Consider the following 18,866-nt stretch of genomic DNA (forward strand, 5'->3'; position numbering starts at 1 on the left):
ATGGCCTCCCATTGCTGCTGCCTCCACCGCCGCACTGTGGCTCCACACTCTGGTTTTGGCCCCGTGACTGCCCAAATGAGTGAAGTGTGCGGTGATTCTAAGATCGACGGCACTCATCTGCATGTCATACTGACTGACAGTATTATTTCTCTTCCCCAGCAGACTCCAAGGGCATTTAAATTAAAGGTACAGTGTTCTGCACTAATATAAAGGCTCTCTGAAGCCTAGAAACACCCTTTTATAAGTTAAAATCACAGCGAATATATTCGCATCGAATCAAATTTATTCCTCGAATTCGCCGAATCAGCCGAATCTAATTTTTGAATACTTCGCTCATCTCTAGTAGGTTCTAATGCCTAAAACTGGGTGAGGAACAGTGAAACTCTGCTACTAAGGTAACGTTGTGCAAGACAGTTTCATGTCACAGGTCAGACACCATGTCAAGACTGAGCACAGCAACAAGACACAAGGTAGTTATACTGCATCAGAAAGGTCTCTCCCAGGCAAAGATTCCAAAGCAGACTGGTGTTTCAAGATTTCTTATTCAGCTCTTTTGAAGAAGCACAAAGAAATGGGTAACATTGATGAGTGCAGAAGCTGTGGTTGGCCAAAAAAAAATTAAAGTGGTTGTAAAAGCTCAAGGTTTTTTATCTTCATACATTCTATGCATGATGGTAAAAAATGTCTGTGTGCAGCAGTTCCCCCAGCCCCCTAATACTTACCTGAGCCCCATTGTGATTACCTGCTATCAATCACAGCCAGTGAGCCAATGATGAGACAGAGGAGGCAGGGCTGAGACACAACTGCACGTGGGAATGGACACACAGAGCAGAATCTCAGGAGAGTGCCTTCTCAGGTGCCTCCATAGCAAGCTGCTTGCTATAGGGGCACTCGAAGGGAAGGAGGAGCCAGGAGTGCTGGCACGGGACCTGAGAAGAGGAGGATCTGTATTCTTATGTGCAAAACCACTACACAGAGCAGGTAATTATAACATGTTTTTGTTTGTTTTTTTTAAACGGAACCTATAGGATCGCTTTAATGCAGTAGATGAAAGACACATCATGCTTATTTCTCTTCGATGCTGGAAGATGTCCAACAGTACCATCAGCACAGAACTGGAGTAAACCAGTGGAACCCAGGTACACCCATCTACTGTCCAGAGACGTTTGACCAGAAGTTGTCTTCATGGGAGAATTACAGACAAAAAGCCATACCTTCGACATAGAAAAGGCTAAGAGACTTAACTATGCACAAAAACATAGAAATTGGGGTGCAGAAAAATGGCAGCAGGTGCTCTGAACTGATGAGTCAAAATTTGGAATATTTGGCATAACAGAATATGGTTTGTTCAGTGAAGGGCTGCAGAGCAGTACAATACTGAGTGTCTGCAGGAAACAATGAAGCATTGTGGAGGTTTCTTGCAAGTTTGGGGCTGCATTTCTGCAAATGAAGTTAGAGATTTGGTCAAGATCAATGCTGTCCTCAATGCTGAGAAATACAGATATTCATTCAACATGCCATTTCATCAGGGAGGCATGTGATTGGCCCCAAATATATTCTGCAGCAGGACAATAACCTCTATAGCTATACAGCCAAAGTCAGTAAGAACTATCTTCTGCGTAAAGAACAGGGAATTTTGAAAGTGATGATTTGGCCCACACAGAGCCCTGATCTCAACATCATGAAGTCTGTCTGGAATTACATGAAAAGACAGAAGGATTTGAGTTAGCCTACATCCACAGAAGATCTGTTGTAACTTCTCCAAGATGCTTGGAACAACCTACCTGCAGAGTTACTTCAAAAACTATGTGCATGTGTACCTAGAAGAATTGAAGATTTTTTGCTGTTTTTGAAGGCAAAGGATGGCCACGCTAAATATTGATTTGATTTGGATTTCTCTTCTGTTCATTTACTTTCCATTTTGTTAATTGACAAAAATAAACTATTAACACTTCTATTTCTGAAAGCATTTCTAAATTACAGCATTTTTCACACCTGTCTACAACTTTTCACTGTAGTACCTTCCAACTTTCTGAGATGAGAAAGAGAGATGCCTTTTAGCATTTTCCTTAATACCTGCTTTTCAAAATAAAATGCTATAATCTAGGGTTTGGATGAAAGGTAAAACACTTTTCATAGTTATATTTTGTATAGATACTTATAACTTAAACATAAGACCAAAAAAAGGGAGAATGGAGGAGGAAAGAGGGAACAGAGAGATTTGGTTCCAAAAGAAGAAAAATCTCTCAAAATGTGGGGTATTTGGAATTATGTGTAAACCGTTTAGAAAAGTGGAACAGCTTGAAATGTTTCATTGTGCTCTGGAACAAATCAATCAAATTTATCAGACACTGTGTGTTTGAGTGGCCTTTATGACTAAGAGGGTAGAGGTGGAGCCCTCATGTAGTTTTTGATACCTAACAACTTTACAAGTGAAGATGGTCACACAACATGACTAATACACAAAAAGTGATGGAAGAAAAAAACTAGAAGCAAAACAACCACATGCATGCCTAACTTTAAATCATGATCCTGATTGGCTGTTGTGACCACTGCTTTTCTTCTGCTCCAGTGTTTGTGTGTCAGTACCAATAACTGGGAAGGAAAAGGCAGCATCTCCTCCACTAAGGATCTAACTGCAGTCCACTTTTAGCTCTCCTCCGTACATTTATGTGAATCCATATGGGCAGCACAGTGGCTAAATGGTTAGCACTTCCGCCTGGCAGTACTAGGGTCATTGGTTCGAATCCCAGCCATGGCACCACCTGCCTGGAGTTTGCATGTTCTCCCTGTGCATGCGTGGGTTTCCTCCCACACTCAAAAGACATGCTGGTAGGTTAATTGGATCCTGTCTAAAATTGGTCCTAGTATGTGTATGTATGAATGTGAGTTAGGGACCTTAGATTGTACACCCCTTGAGGGTTAGGGACTGATGTGAATGTACAATATATATGTAAAGTGCTGAGCAAATTGACAGCGCTATATAGCTGAAATAAATAAATTGTTTTTATGATTACAACTGGATTCATAAAAAAGGAATAGCAATGTTGTGCTATTAACAAGCCTGACATTTAAGCTTGCCATACACTGATAGCTTTCTTTTTTAATCAGCCTGCAGCCTTTTCCTCCTATAGCAGGGTCAGCTGTCAAAATACCAATGGGATGTCAGGTGGGAGGCGGCTGACAATGCCTCCCACTCAGCGAATTTTTACAGTGTATGGCCAGCTTAAGATGCTTTAAGATTGAAATTTTAGCGAAAATCAGGAGAGTTCTTCATTTTTGCTAAAATAAATTAAAGCCAATAGGGAATGTGAAATTAAAGTGATTTTTTGTTTCAAAAGGTGCAATGGGCTTTAAATAGCCCTTGAGGGTTACAGAAGCTCCATCTTTCATGTTTCTGTGCCAAAAGAAAACTGCTCATTATTTTTTTTTCCATATAAACTAAAAAACAGACAAATGAAAATAGTAAAATATAAAATGTACATTAAACATTATCAATCATATCATAAAAGGAGGAAAAACACAAACTCAACAAAGCTTTACACAAGTATGTGACTGTAACCATCAACCATGTGACTGTCACTTTTTTAAAAAATACAAATTTTTATCTCTGTGTTTTAACACTCCACTTCAGTGAGTGAAACTAAGTGCTTTTGTTTCAGCAAAATGATGCCAGTGGCATAAACAGTAAATCCGTTTTGCTGAAATCATTCCGCTTTATCTCTTCTCATTAGCACACTACTATAGACAGTTGGGAAATGTTTTCCATAGCTGTACAGTTTCTGGAGGGTCCATGAGGGTAAATGCTAACTGACATTCTAGGAGATAAGGTAAGAACCTTACCCAATTCCATCCCCATAAAGTATGCCACTTGAGGTACTGAGATCTTATTTTTATAATTATTATTATAATTATTTTCCAATGAGCCATAAATAACATATATTTGCATATAAAATGAAAACTTCTATCTGGAGGATATTTCTATTTTAGCATGCAGAAACTGTGAAAAATATGCTTTTGTTTTCTCTTCACAGTACCTGGTCATATGTGTAAAGCAGATCCGCTGCAGAAATTCCAGTAATTTGCAGGAAAGGTGAATAATCACTTCCTGATCCCAAGCTCTTCACACTGCAATATATGAAAGATATTTAAAAAATGATGTACTATAATAGGCTGATATTCTGTGACTATGCTGCCAATCTGCAGGTAATTGAATGATTGGATTCCCTTTGTTTCTGCTACATTCAAAGTGGCGTCTTACATTTTGTAAGCAGTTGGCAGAGATTTCACTGCTTGTTTGTGGTATGTATATAAAATATACGTGCAACCAATGAATGCTTAAAGGTCCCATTTTGTGTAGTTACTAGCAAGTTCTGTCTCAAGCTATCTTCTATGGGGTTCCAGTGCCAAGATATTTCCATCATAATGATGAGGATTTTGTACAAGCTGGAAACTTATGGACATTTGCAAGACTTTTGCCCTCAATAGAAGAGAGACATTTTTGTTTTGCTGAAGACTGTTTTTTTTCTAGCCTAAAGACAGTCACATCCTTATTTAATCTTTTCATGGACATCAGCTATACAGCTTGTCATGGAAATTTTGTATTTACAGGTTGAACTTTAAATGTGTCATATATTAGTGTTATTCATATGTCTCTTGTGTGGCTTAATTAAAGCTCTGAAGGCTGCAATTGGGCCATGCGCATGTACAATGTATGTATTACAGTACTCAGCTCGGTAATGGATGAGATGGCAGATCTGCGCTTATAGACCGGCGTGTATACCACCACGGCATTCGATGCGAATGCCGCCGGTGGTAGGCCGCGGGCCTGTATCCACATATCAGCAGCATAGTACCACATGGACTTCGTACCGCAAGGCGCCAAGCAGTGCGAACTCCGTGTGTAGGCTCATGTATATCTTACAAGCCATTACCGACCTGAACTGTATCTGGATGGATGTGTTTTAATAAAGATCGTATCAGGCCCATTCAGATACAGACTGGCACTGTTTAATCTAGGAGATGCTTGTACAGAGAATGTACATACTACTAGGAGCTGATAGGATAGGAAGTTTGCTCTCCTCAGAGAGTTCATGGGGGGGGAGGGGAGGACTGGTGTAAAGGGGGAAGGTTGCTTCCCTCAGAGAGCTCATGGAGGGAGGGGAGGACTGGTGATAGATTAGAGGAAAGGCTGCACTCCAATCGGAATGTACATCCTGTGTATAGGCACTCCCCATGCATTGTTCTGTGGGAGGGGATTGACCTGACTCATGTGGGGGGCATGTGTGTGTGTGTAATAAAACCGGGGGCTGAGTCTGAAGCCAGTCTCTATGTGAATTCCAACAGCAACCTGAGAGTGTCGTGTGATCATTCCCAGGTAACTGGAGCTCCATTTCCCCACAATTCTGAGATAGCTAAACCAGTTGGAGGCGCAGGAATCGTGGAGCTAAGCTGCAGTCGCGGTAAGCGAGATTCGCACAGCTTTATGGGGGATTGCTGTGCATCCAACTGCGAGTATTCACGGTAAGGAGAAATTCGTTAAAAGCGAATTTCCAAGACAAGCTGAAATAATAGTTTAAATGACCTTCCCTTTATGTTCTTCTAATGTTGTTATCTGGTCATACCTATCATCACAGTTGTTATGAGTGGTCTTCAGCTTGAAGGCAACAATTGTTTTGAACTTAGAGAAAAAAATTATGTTACACATGTACATCTCATTGGCTCTGTAATATATGTTACGTAATATCAGCTCATGTTTTCGGGTGGCAATCCGTGTATAAAAGCAGTGTATATCTGACATAGCATCAGAACAATTACTTACTAGCCTACTGCTTTAATTGTTCTTCCACATGTGGTAAATAAACCTTCACTTTTCATAGCAGGAAGTCTTCATTCTTTTATCAAGGGGTATGTCCAGCCTTGACAATAATTATTACTTCCACACAACTGTGTCAGACCTTACAAAGTCAAATAATGGTGTACCAGTCCCCTGGAGGACTCAACATAATCTTGGATAAGAAACAGGGGAGGTCAGATGGGGGGAATGGCTTCTTTGTGCATCATCGCCTTGTTGGAAGTGAAAGGGACTGGTTTACTCAGAATCTGGTGCACCTGTGCATGGTAGCCAATCAGCTTCTAACCTCAGCTTGTTCTTTTAAGCTTTGGCAATAAAACTTGGAATCTGATTGGTTTTTATGCAGAAGTGCACCTGATTTTGCACTCTCCAGCTTTAGTAAATAAACTCCAAAGTGGAAATCGTGCTATTAGTGTCTCCATTAGAATCTCCAGGTGGTAAAACCCATCAGTGCCCATCTAAAATCTAAATATCTGTTGGCATGTAACTAGGTTTTGTTGCTGTATGAAAATGTGCAACATATTATTATTATTATTATTATACAGGATTTATATAACGCCAACAGTTTGCACAGCGCTTTACAAAATGAAGGTAATATAAAGCTACAAGATGTATTACTGAAGATCAGTACACTACTTGTCTTTCACTATTTTTTTCCAAGATGTTGGGCTTGTTAGTGGTCCCCCCTGCCTATCTAATGACTATGCATCATGGCAGCATACAATTAAAGTTCAATTTTAACCGTTTTACCACCACCCTATAGAAGGAATACTGCTACAGGGTGGCAGGGGTGTGCAAAATCACATATACATATGTGATTTTGATTTTCCGGGTAGGGGGCACAGTGATTACTCGCCGCCACCAGGGTGATTGCTGAGTAATACCGATGGGGGGGAGAGAACTGAATGTAAACAATACAGTTCTCTCCCCTGTCGTCTCCAGTACACTGCTTTGTATTGGTCTGCATAGCAGAGCCATACAAAGCAGTGTGCTTACAGTGAAAAGCACAGACACAGCCCCATAGTAAAACACACACAGCACACAGTTAACCCTTTGATTGCCCCAGATGTTAACCCCTTCCTGCCCAGTGTGATTAGTACAGTGTCAGTGCTTTTTATTAGCACTGATCACTGTTTTGGTGTTACTGGGGATGTCAGTGACACCAAGTCAGTTCCCCCCAGTGTCAGAATGCCCGCTGCAGTCCCACTATAAGTCGTTGATCACTGCCATTACAAGTAAAAAAGAAAACAAATTCCAGTATGTATACCACCATTTGTAAAAGCTATAACTTTCACGTAAACCAATTAATTTACATGTTTTGGGATTTTTTCTAGCAAAGACATGGAGCAGAATACATTTTGCCCTAAATTTATGATGAAATTTGATTTAGGAATTTGATCAAATACCACCGAATGAAAGCTCTATTTGTTGTGAAAAAAGGACGTACATTTCATTTGGGTGCAGTGTTGTATGACCGCACAATTGTCAGTTAAAATAACGCAGCACCGTAACGCAACAAATGGTCTGGACGGGAAGGGGGGTAAATCCTCTGGAGGGCAAGTGGTTAAGCAACATGTCTGGGATGAGGAAAATCTATTTAGGTCATACTGAATTGAAGAATACTTCTCAGCTAATGCTTTCTTCATTGATAAATTATCAGTCCTATAATGTAAGGAGTTGGACGCTAATCCCACTGTATATAGATGTACAGTACATAGATGATCTAGGAAAGGAAAGATACCAACAGGTAAAACAATTTTCAGGGTTTTTTTTTGTTTTTTCTTTTTGTTTTTTTTTATTAATGTAGGGTAAGGTTAGAATCCCTGTCTGTGTTGCAGATTGTACCTCCTTTCCTGTCTGTTGAAACCAGGCCTGTGACTGTAAGCGAGACTTCAGCAGCTGTAAAAACATGACTGGGGTTCTAATCCCTTTCATGCTATTCAAAATGGGAAAACATGCTTTGGGTATGGTGCAGTAAATGGAATCCTGTTTACCAGCTGTATACTGTATATGCCTGCCTTGTAAACGCTGTAACATAATATATTGCTTTCCTATTAGCAAAATATCCACTTTCTGTACTTACTTTGGGAGATTTGGATCATGAGACGATGGTATGTTCTTAACCCAGGTGTCAAACACCGATCTTCTTCCTGCTCGAATTTCAGCAGGATTAGGATTTTCTACCTTTTATGTACAGAAACAAGATTGAAATATTAGGCGGATTATTTGATAGTATTTATTTATCCATAATTGTAAAAAATCTACAGCCACAACTGACTTTAAATATTGAAAGATGGAAAGTAGAGGTGTGATTTCTAAAGTCTCAGTTATTGACTTTTCAAGGGTAGTCACGGGGCCTCTTATCGTCTGGGCCTATGCACCTAGACTCGGCAAGCATAAACCCAGATTTTACAGGTGCCTTTTATACTCTGATGCTAGCCATACAGACGGAGACTGACATGTATAAGTAATAAGTGCTACCAGTTCTTAAAGTATAAGTTCACCTTTTAGTAAATAATAATAAATGCACATTTTTTGCAGGTAAAAAAATGTGCATTTATTATTTTTGTCTGTAAAGCATTGCAGGTCTCCTGCAGATCTGTCACTATATTTGCTTGCCCATACAGGATGTACAAACAAGCAGATATACTGACAGGAAGAATAAATTAACTACCACGGCGCTCCACAGTACCATGGTAGTTCATTGAGGACTACAAACCAACAGCCATTAAGGATGCCGGGACTTGTAGTCTCTCATTCACAGAAGACTGTGAATGAGTGATGTGGCCATGCAAGGGGGGAGCAGCGGGAGGTGCAGGGGCCAGTCTTATTGTAACATGTTACACCCCGAATATGGATGTAACATGTTACGAAAGGTGAACGTATCCCTTAATTGTGGTAGCTGCATTAACTTTCTTTTTTCAGCAATTACAGAAAATATCTGTTGATCTTGCCAGAAATACAGTGTCCTTGTCATTTCCTGTAAGCTGAAAAGACAGGAAAACCTTATCTTTGTTGTGTAAACTACTAATCCCATCAATTCACCATGTCAAAAGAGATGAACAAAGGCAGGTCTTTTTGTTAACCATGTAAGAACCATGTCCTTGTAGCCACCTTGTCTTAAACATGTGCTTCTATTCAAATTTAGTTTTGCAGGGTGGTAGATAATCTAGCTGATTTATAGTCTATTTGTTCATTTGGGTTTCCCCAACATTCAGTGTAGCTGTGGTTTCTCCCTTCGGCCAGTAGGCGTCAGTGGTGCCTTCATTCCTCCTCTAGCCAACCAGTAAGAGTTTCCTGGACACTGCTGCATGCTGGGGGCTGGGGAGAGTATAAATATTTGGGGAGGACCAAGTGACCCACCCCAGACCCTGGCCTTGGGTGGATGTATGTGGAGCAACCGTGTGATAAGGCCTGAAGCCTGAGGCCTATACATGTGTTTAAGGCCTGAGTTGGGGCCTAAGCTGAAAAGCTGTGGAGGACCTCCAGATGTCAAGAAGTGCCAGAAGAAGCTCTGGGGTGGAGCTTGGACCTCACTGGAGTATGTGCTGATGGCTGATCCTTTTAAGTGCCTAACAATCAAAAGCTGCTATCACAGATTGCAGGGTCGGCCTAAAGGTTCTTAATCTGTGGGGGCTGTGAGGATTTTTTTCTAATTTTGTGGGGTATGCAAATCTATTAGTTCATGGGTGTCCTGTGCACTCTCTTTCCCTGGAGATTTTCGTGTCAGCAATAAACTCCTTCTATTTTTATCTAAAAGTGATTGACAACCATCTGTTCCCCTGTCACACCATGCCTAAAAGACATACCCCTGAGGTGAAATATTAGCTTAGTCTGTCTCAGGGGGTCCAACCATGCCTCCGGGAGTCAGTGGGGTGCTACATCCTTCTCCACAGACATAGTGGAGAAAGGAGTACAACTAAGAATAGGCAGGTGAAAATAAAGGGGAAAAAAATCAGGGAAAAAAAGAAAACAAATGCAACCACCACATCTAAGTAATTGTAAGCTCTAATATATTACATTTTTGGGAGGTTTAGATGTGCTTTCAGGTTTTACTCCCTCATCAGGAGCAGTAGGTCTCTGAAAACATGGAGGCAGATTTAGGTCAATGATGATAATTTAAAGTGTTACTAAACCCAGGAGCCTGCATTCACTATATCTGGTCTCCCACAACACACATAACTTGGACTTGCAATTAATTTAGTAAATATAAACTGCTAAATACCTTTTTCATCAGCAGTTAGAGCAGTCTTGTGAATTCTATCAGTGTCCAGCCAAGCACATGTTAAAGCTTGTAAGAGGAGTCTTCATTTTACTATAGGAGGATGCAGATCCCCTGTCTCTGTCTGGACATTGCTGATTGGCCCTGTGCTGATCACATGCACTCTCCCAAGAAAAAAAAAAAAAACTCTAGGAATACACGCCAAACTGAGAATATGCAGAGTGTCTCCACACAATATGTCTTAGCAGATAAGAGGGGGGTACTGGAAGAAGGGGAGGTTCAGAGAAGACAGGATCAAACAGTCTTTCTACATAATGCAGAGGAATAACCCCTTAGGTTCCACAGAGTATAACAAGCATGCTTTACTGCATATACAGATTAGTTTTACTGTTGTGGGTTTAGTAACAGTTTAAAGGTTGGGCTGTTCTCTCATTGATTCTGCAAAGACAGTTCCAACAATAATCGAATAGAAGAAAATGTATAGGGTCAGCTCCCCATAAAGTCATATTTAAGTTTTAGGGGAGCCTAGTGGACTGTGTCTGCACTTGACTTTTTATATATCTCCTCCTAATGGCTACATCAGGTTTGCGGATCCAGGCATTTAGGAACAGGAATCTCACCAACTGAGCCCCTGACAAAAATTTAGACTGATTGAACTTTCCAGCATCTACTCAACATTGACATATTTCACTTATGGGTCAACTGATCCTTTAATCTATTCCCTCTCTCTAAATCAGCCATTTCTATAACAGCAACATATGAAATCACTAATTATGTATGACAGAGAAGCTTTTGTATGTGCAGTATTAAAAGCACAGCAATAATTGTGTGACCTTTTACCGAAGTTACAATTTCTCAGCATGAATGTATGGTGGTAAATGCCACTGCCACTGCCCTGGACTCAACAACGTTCTGAGATGATCAGTTGGTGACCGACAGGATGAAACTGAACAGAAAGGGTCCACCTAAATGGTTTACAGCAGGGGTCCAGACCATTGTTATGGGCCATTACCATTTGGTATTTCTAATTATTCCATTACAGTTTTAATGGGTAAACTCTAAATATTTAAACAAGAAACTTGTATTTTCTAGATTACCGAGATAACAGTTTTCATGTTATGATTTATAATACATATTTTGCAAAGCAGTACAAAATCACATTGGGCGAAGACTGCAGATAATGAACAGCTATTGTACTCTGAATATATTAGAACATACTGCGTGTAGCACGTTTCATTCAGAGAGTAATTTACCAGTCTTGTAAAATACGTAAATGATAAGCAGAAATTAAAAAAATGAAATTGATATTGTTATCCTAGCAGGCATAATTAAAATATTATAAGACAAAATCCAGCTCAATGGTTGTACGCATACAGTAGCTATCTCGCTGTAGAGCAATTACTGTGTATACTGGAACAAACCCAAACAAACTTTTTTCTTAACTAAATTAATATCCATTATTGTAGACCGCCAAAGCATCATCTCAACACAGATATAATCAGAACTATGTGATACATTCAATGAAAGAGCACATTCATTGTTCTGCCTCCAGCAGGAAAATTCACAGTCTGTCCTGCCTGCAAGAATTGGACACTAACTGGAGCCTGGAGTAAATTTACTGTTTTGCAGAAACCATTATCTATTTAGTTATTAAAAACTCCCATCATCTTTCATTCTAAGAAAAGAAAGCAGGTGCATCTTGGGAGCTCATTTGCCCTGTTGTGGACTGAACTTATATCCCCTACAAGTAGCATCGCTGGTGAGCATGGACTTGTTGCCAACCACAGCCTAATTATTTCCCACATTGATTGTTTGTATGTCTCATCTGTTTTTTTCCTAATCGTTTAACCCACCATGTTTTGTTAATAAAGCTTCAAGATTACATTAAGTCTGGCTTATTGCAGAATAGGAGGGTTTAGCTAGATGTAGAGTAACACAAAGGGAAACATGTAGCAAGGACAGAACATTCATAGTTTAATTATGAATACATTAAATGATTTACAAACAGTAATAGAGGACAGTGACTCAAAACAATGGCTTGGGCTTACTTCACATATGTGTTTTAATTTGGTGTGCTAAAAAATAACAAATGAAAAATGAACATAAAATGCACCTCAGTGTAATGATACCACATAACAGAAAAAGATGTGAATATACACTCACCGGACATTTTATTGGGTACACATTGCTAGTGCCAAGAAAATATCTCCCACACCATTGCACCACTACCACCAGCCTGAACCATTAATGCAAGGCAGTTTGGATCCATGCTTTCATGTTCTTTACGCCAAATTCTGGCCATACCATCTGAATGTTGAAGCTAAAATCGAGACTCAGACCAGGCAACATTTTTCTAATCTTCTGTTGTCCAATGAGCTTGTGTAAATTGTAACCTTCTTTTCCTGTTCTTAGCTGACAGGAGTGGCACCTGGTGTGGTCTTCTGCTGCTGTTGCCCATTTGCTTCAAGGTTCAACATGTTCAGAGATGGTTTTCTGCATATCTTGGTTGTAACGAGTGGTTATTTGAGTTACTGTTGCCTTTCTATCATCTCAAACCAGTCTGCCCATTCTCCTCTGACGTCACCAAGGCATTTTCTTCCACACAACTGCCTCTCACTGGATATTTTCTCTATTTTTGACCAGTCTCTGTAAACCGTAGAGGTGGTTGTGTGTGAAAATCCCAGTAGATCAGCAGTTTTTGGATTACTGAGACCAACACCAACAGCCTGGCACCAACAACCATGCCATGTTCAAAGGCACTTACTGTATATTCCCCTTCTTCCACATTCTGATGCTCGGTTTTAACTTCAGCAAGTCATCGTCACCAAATCTAGATGCCTAAATGCACTGCCTTGCTGCCATGTGATTGGCTGATTAGCAATTTGTTACCAAGCAATTATTATTATTATGATACGGTATTTATAAAGCGCCAACAGTTCGCTCAGCGCTGTACATTACAATGGGAGACAGTACATGCAACAGTACAATAACAATACAATGTGATACACGAGGGGTTCGAGGGCCCTGCTCCTTGGAGCTTACAATCTAGGAGGGAGGGGATAATGGTACAGGAGGAAATAGCTGTGGGGGATGGAGTGGTAGGAAGAGTGGAGGAAGTCGGCAATTAGCAGGGGGTGGGGTAGGCTTCCCTGAAGAGGTTGAACAGTTGAACAATTGAACAGGTGTACCTAATAAAGTTGCTGGTGAGTGTAGGTTAATTTTTTTTTTGCTGCAATGCAATAACTATAACTTGAGTCACCCTGTAAAAAAAGAATACTTACATATCCAGTTCCATGTGTGTAATGTGTATAGAAATCCCAATGGAGCATTAATGTGACTATTTTTTTTTTATTTCTATTTGTGTTTTCATACTGGGAGAGCTGAGTGCTGTCACACAGACTATTACCTCTTGATAGAAGAATTGTGTACAGCAGAACAAATATAATATATGAAAAAAGGCATGAAGTCTTCCCAGGAATTCATATAAATTGCCACATACACCACAACCATGTTGCTTACAAACATGTCTGAAGGCCTAACTAATTAATGGGGCTCATCTACTTCTTGTTGCTTTTAGGTGGGAATGGAGTAAATAAGTACATTAATGGTCTTGTAAATTGAAAGCTTAAGTTGGCCATAGATGGACTGAAAATTGGCTGGTTCAGCAAGGACTGGTCTAATTTGGATCCATCTATGGCCATTCCCGCTCAAGAAAAGTTGATCTAATGATTGGATTCTTTCAAATGGGATTGTTGCAAAATTTTAATTTTATCTGCACATCAGCCAATCAGCTGCAGCACTGATCAGTGTATTCTGACAGATGAGGAGTCCCACTGTCCCAATACAATAGCACAGTGAGGAGGATTCCTCCATCCACCTCACTTATACTGTATGGATGGGAAAATCCATTTTTTTTCTTTTTTGATCATCCCACTGGTTGAAAAAATAAAATTCATCTGTGGCCAGCTTTACTCTTTACTTATCACTTTCAGTGATATATGCATCATGAATTCATATTGTTTGCACACTGGTCTGTAAGCAAACTAATTTTGTATATATGGGTGTTAAAAGGTAACTCCATTTTTATACACTATATGGTGGTTCTAAAGGCTAGGTGTTTTTTACCTTAATGCATTGCCTTCATTAATGTAAAAACCACCCCACTAACTTTTTCCCTCTGCCCACCCCCAAACATATACCTGAGCCTGTCAGCGATCCAGCACTGTGCCTGGCTGCACTCTTCTCTCCCTTCTCTTCCTCTTCTCACAGAGACTTGGGCTTTGCTTGCTGTCAATAAATGCTGTGAGTAGGGACTGGGGGCAGGGCTGAGCCACACTGTGTGCGTCTATGGAGTGTGGCTCCATAGACACACAGTTCGGGAGACTGTGTGCCCCCATAGCAATTTGTTTGCTAAAGTTGCACACAGAGAAGTTGACGAGCCCGGAATGCCAATGGGGGACCCCAGAAGAGTAGGACCAGGGCTGCTCTGTGCAAAACCATTACACCGAGCAGGTAAGTAAGCATGTTATTTGTTAATTTAATAAAAATAAGCCAGACTTTAAAATCACTTTAAATTAATATTTTGAGTCAGCACATAAAAATAATCAGCTCTACACATAATATTAATTATATTGCCCCATTATGCTTATATAGTTCCTATTATGCCCAGATGAGAATTTTATATTTAACCTGATGGCATAGGATCCTCCAGAAGTCTACAGCTTATGATGAAATGATCAATAAGACATGGCATTACATTGCATTTTCACTTGACCACAATGTAAAGAATGTCAACTAACCACAGTGTTCCTGTATGTATGTGATAGAACAATATTGGTTGTGAATTTTATCTACCTCAGAATATAAATACACTATATATACACCTATATATACTGTATTTGTACAATGTAAAAGTGGAATTAAGAAGCAACATTAAGTGAAATAAAGCGGTATTAAACCCAAAAGCAAACATTATATTGCAGCTTACCAGTTCTTAGATGTGGTGGCCGCATTAGTTTCCTTGTTAGGCTTTCAGGTTTCTATTTTCATCTAGTGATCCAGATTTGTTGTTTTTTACAAATTTTTCACAAGCTCAAGCTCTCCAGCAGTATGTATCAATTTACATGAATGAGACACACCGCTTAATACTGGCAGTGGTGATTAAAATTACTAGCTTTTATTTATTCATGAAAAAGCTTTATCCCAAAAGGAAAACAACTGTTTTGCTGCAACTGATTATAAAGCTTGAGCTGGATTTTGGCTTCAAATTGTTACTGTATTTAATCAACTAATACATGCAACATTCTCCTTCCTCCAGACTGACAATGCTGCTTTCTGCAGTACCCCCTGTGCCCATTCATCCAGAGTGGTGTCCCGCTAATACAGGAGGTGTGTTACTGGCCAGATCACCAAGTGAAAAAAAGAGGGGAAACAAAAATCAAAGAATAGAAAACTAACGCAGCCACCACATCTAATGATTGGTAAGATGCAATATAATACATGTTTGGCTTTGGATTTAATACTGCCTTAAGCATGGCAGTGATACAACAAGTTTCAGTGAATCCCAAATGCAATAGTTGACCTATCACAGGCATACATGGTAGAAGACTACATAGCTACTGTGATGGTTTTCTGGAATTTCAGCACATTTTAGGTGTACTTAAAGCGGAGTTGCAGCTGTAAAAAAAATAAAATAAAAGTCAGTAGCTACAAAAACTGTAACTCCTGACTTTTAAAATACAGTCACTTACCTGTCCCTCGGTCCAGCGGTGTCTTCACCACGGCTGATTTCACCCGCCGTCTTCTCTCCCTGGCACCGGCATCAGTGTGGGCACCCGGCTGTGACAGCTTGCTTCTTTACAGCCAGGTGCCCAATGCACATGCGCGAGAAGTGCTGGTCTTTGTGAATGGCCCCGTAGTCTTCTGGGACCTGTCACGTGTCCCAGAATAACTACAGGGGGGTGGGGGGGATAACTCCCGCTTCCGATCGCCTCAGGCGATTGCAGCAGATGTGGGAGCGGGTACTTGGCAAATTCAGGTACCAGCTCCCCAAAGGTGCCAATCCTTAATGGGGAGTGGGGGACAAAGACTTAAAGCAGAACTTCCCCTTTTGGGTGGAGCTCCGCTTTAAGGAGGGTCAATTGTGATGGGGATTAAGACTAGGTTCACATCTATGCAGTTTGCGTTTGATCAGTTTCTGCATTGCATGTTGCGTTTTTTTTTGGGGAGAAAAGTATGTGATGCTAGGCAGATTTAAAAACGCAAACTGAATCAAAAACACGGCAAAAAACACATCACATACTTTTCTGCAGCATTTCCATTGAAGTCAATAGAACCAAAAAAGCAACTATGCGTTCAAAAAAAGTCCCTGACCCTTTCCAAAAAATGCACCAGGTGAAAATGCTGAGATGTGAACATGTCCCATAGGAAATTATGTTTAAATGGACTGTACTGCGGAAAACGCTTAGGTGTGAACCTAGGTAAAGAAGGATAATCGACCACCTGCACCATGAGTGGGAGCAATTATGGATCCTTCCAAACTGAAAAAATAAAAACAGCCTTGCAGGAACTGGACTACAATGTCCTCATACTGCTTCAGCAATTATGTCATCTGGCATTCAGATTTGGCAGGATAAAGTATGTTCCTGCCCAGCAGAAAAGTTTGCAGCTCAGCCAGAAAGGGCAGCAAAGAAATAAAATCATCAATGGTAATGAGTCCTAATACAGTCATCCTTCTGTCCCAAATTAAATATGTAACATGTTTACCAAGTCCCATCAGCATCAAGATGTTCGTTAGTCTACACACATAACGCAAGAAGGTCATAGGACTGTGTACATGACACACGTCCTAGCAGTTTACTTGGACCCCCAGTTCCCGTGGACCAGAGTCCTAATAAGGAATGGATCCTGTGTATGGTCTTTGATATTATAAATAGTCTGCAACTATACTCACAGAGACATTGTTAAGTACTGACGTGGAGAATCACCGATTTGGCAAGGAAAAAGTCTATAGTATAATACAGCCCAGTGACTATTGTACTGGCTGGTGATGGATGTACCTTTCTGGCCGCAGCAAACAGAAGTTTATGCAGGATGGGAGTAGCAAGTGCACGGAGGGTGGAATTTCCTGCAAGGAAGAGATGTAATCATGAATCAAGAAGTGTTTTCACTAAAACAAATAATGTCACAACCAAGAAAAACACATCCGAAATGTTAAGAAGATAAAGTTATGGTAATATGGAATTAGAGGCTTAGGATTTATTATCTTTTCTTTCAAGCACTTCAGACATGCTACACGAAAAACAATCTAACAACGTACACAGTTCCAGCAGGATTTGCTAAATAGATGAGGTCACTTCATATTTTAAATCTCTTAAATAAACCGAGTTCAAGCTTGCCTGTTATGTCCTATTGCAACATATAAAGGCAGCACAGTGTGCGCTATTTGCATCAATGCTGGCCACTGCTAGAGAAGAAGCCTAAGGCACTCCATACATGAAGACAATTTCTTTCCTGCAACCACAGACAGTGTTGACAGGGGAATCCCTCTCATCGAGCGATTGTATTTTTCTCGGCAGGGTGAAGACACCGATTATTGCTAGCGGCTGGACCAGCTGCTAGCAGTAATTGCATGCAAAACCCAGCAGGCTGGTTGTACTCAAGTTGATTGATCGACATGGTACATTCATCTTTTATCAATGAAAACCAGCGCAAACCCACATAATCAATTGCATTACTCAACTTAGAAAACCACTTTTGTGTTAATAAAAATATATATAATAAATTATATATAAATAAATTAATATAAAAATATTAAATTCATAAATCCAGTGACTAAAAATCAAGTGACAAAAAAATCAAAAAATCCCAAAAAAAATATATTTAACAGTCCCGTGACAAAAAAATCAAATAAATTATAATTTTCATTGGATTCTTCCGTGTTTATGATCCCTTCACCATCCACCAGTGCAGAAATCAACATTAACCGCACTCACCAGATAGTAGTGAGTCACACGCCTTTCAGGAATATTAAGAGCTCCTGGACCCCCTTTACTTTTTGTGAGACCTCCAAATGCTGTTTCTTCTTATGTCTGGGTACCTCTTCTGCTTACTCCTCTCACCGAATCCCCCAAGGAAAATCAGGAAGAAGAAAAGACCATAGCGTGATACCGTAGTAATTTCTCCTCAAAGTAATCTCTCCAGACCACTCACATTCTTTTGCGGGATATAACCCACCTTTTATTCAAAACAACAATAATTTTCTTCCAAAGTGATTCACTTTTCAAGTACACCGACTTTTTAAGAGACCCCACAGCCTCGTATGCAGCAGGATGGCAGACCTCAGCTACAGACTCATCTGCTAAGCTAAGATGGCCCCTTGGAACGCACCGCTCAGCGTGCGCTCCACTCACCGGAAATGACGTCAGACGACGGAACAGGCAACCGGAAGTGCGTCAACGCGTTTCGCCCCACCCACAGGGCGTTATCAAGATGCGTCTTGATAACGCCCTGTGGGTGGGGCGAAACACGGAAGAATCCAATGAAAATTATAATTTATTTGATTTTTTTGTCACGGGACTGTTAAATATATATTTTTTGGGATTTTTTGATTTTTTTGTCACTTGATTTTTAGTCACTGGACTTATGAATTTAATATTTTTATATTAATTTATTTATATATAATTTATTATATATATTTTTATTAACACAAAAGTGGTTTTCTAAGTTGAGTAATGCAATTGATTATGTGGGTTTGCGCTGGTTTTCATTGATAAAAGTTTTTTGGTTTTT

The 18,866-nt window shown here is 40.1% G+C and overlaps 1 protein-coding gene across 1 annotated transcript in view; it reads right to left on the reverse strand.

Moving 5' to 3' along the window:
- The window catches only part of LOC149460037 (putative N-acetylated-alpha-linked acidic dipeptidase), a 188,679-nt gene that overhangs the window by 49,608 nt on the left and 120,205 nt on the right, over positions 1-18,866 (reverse strand). The window contains exons 12-14 of the mRNA XM_089680257.1: positions 17,135-17,202; positions 7,938-8,038; positions 4,038-4,128 (exon numbers count right to left, since the gene is read on the reverse strand). Of these exons, the coding sequence (XP_089536383.1) occupies positions 4,038-4,128; positions 7,938-8,038; positions 17,135-17,202 (260 nt within the window). The remainder of the gene's footprint in view (positions 1-4,037; positions 4,129-7,937; positions 8,039-17,134; positions 17,203-18,866) is intronic.

Source organism: Staurois parvus, unplaced genomic scaffold, assembly GCF_062004578.1.
Source record: "Staurois parvus isolate SC_StPar_1 unplaced genomic scaffold, SC_StPar_1.0 ptg000237l, whole genome shotgun sequence".
In the NCBI taxonomy this organism is placed as follows: domain Eukaryota; kingdom Metazoa; phylum Chordata; class Amphibia; order Anura; family Ranidae; genus Staurois; species Staurois parvus.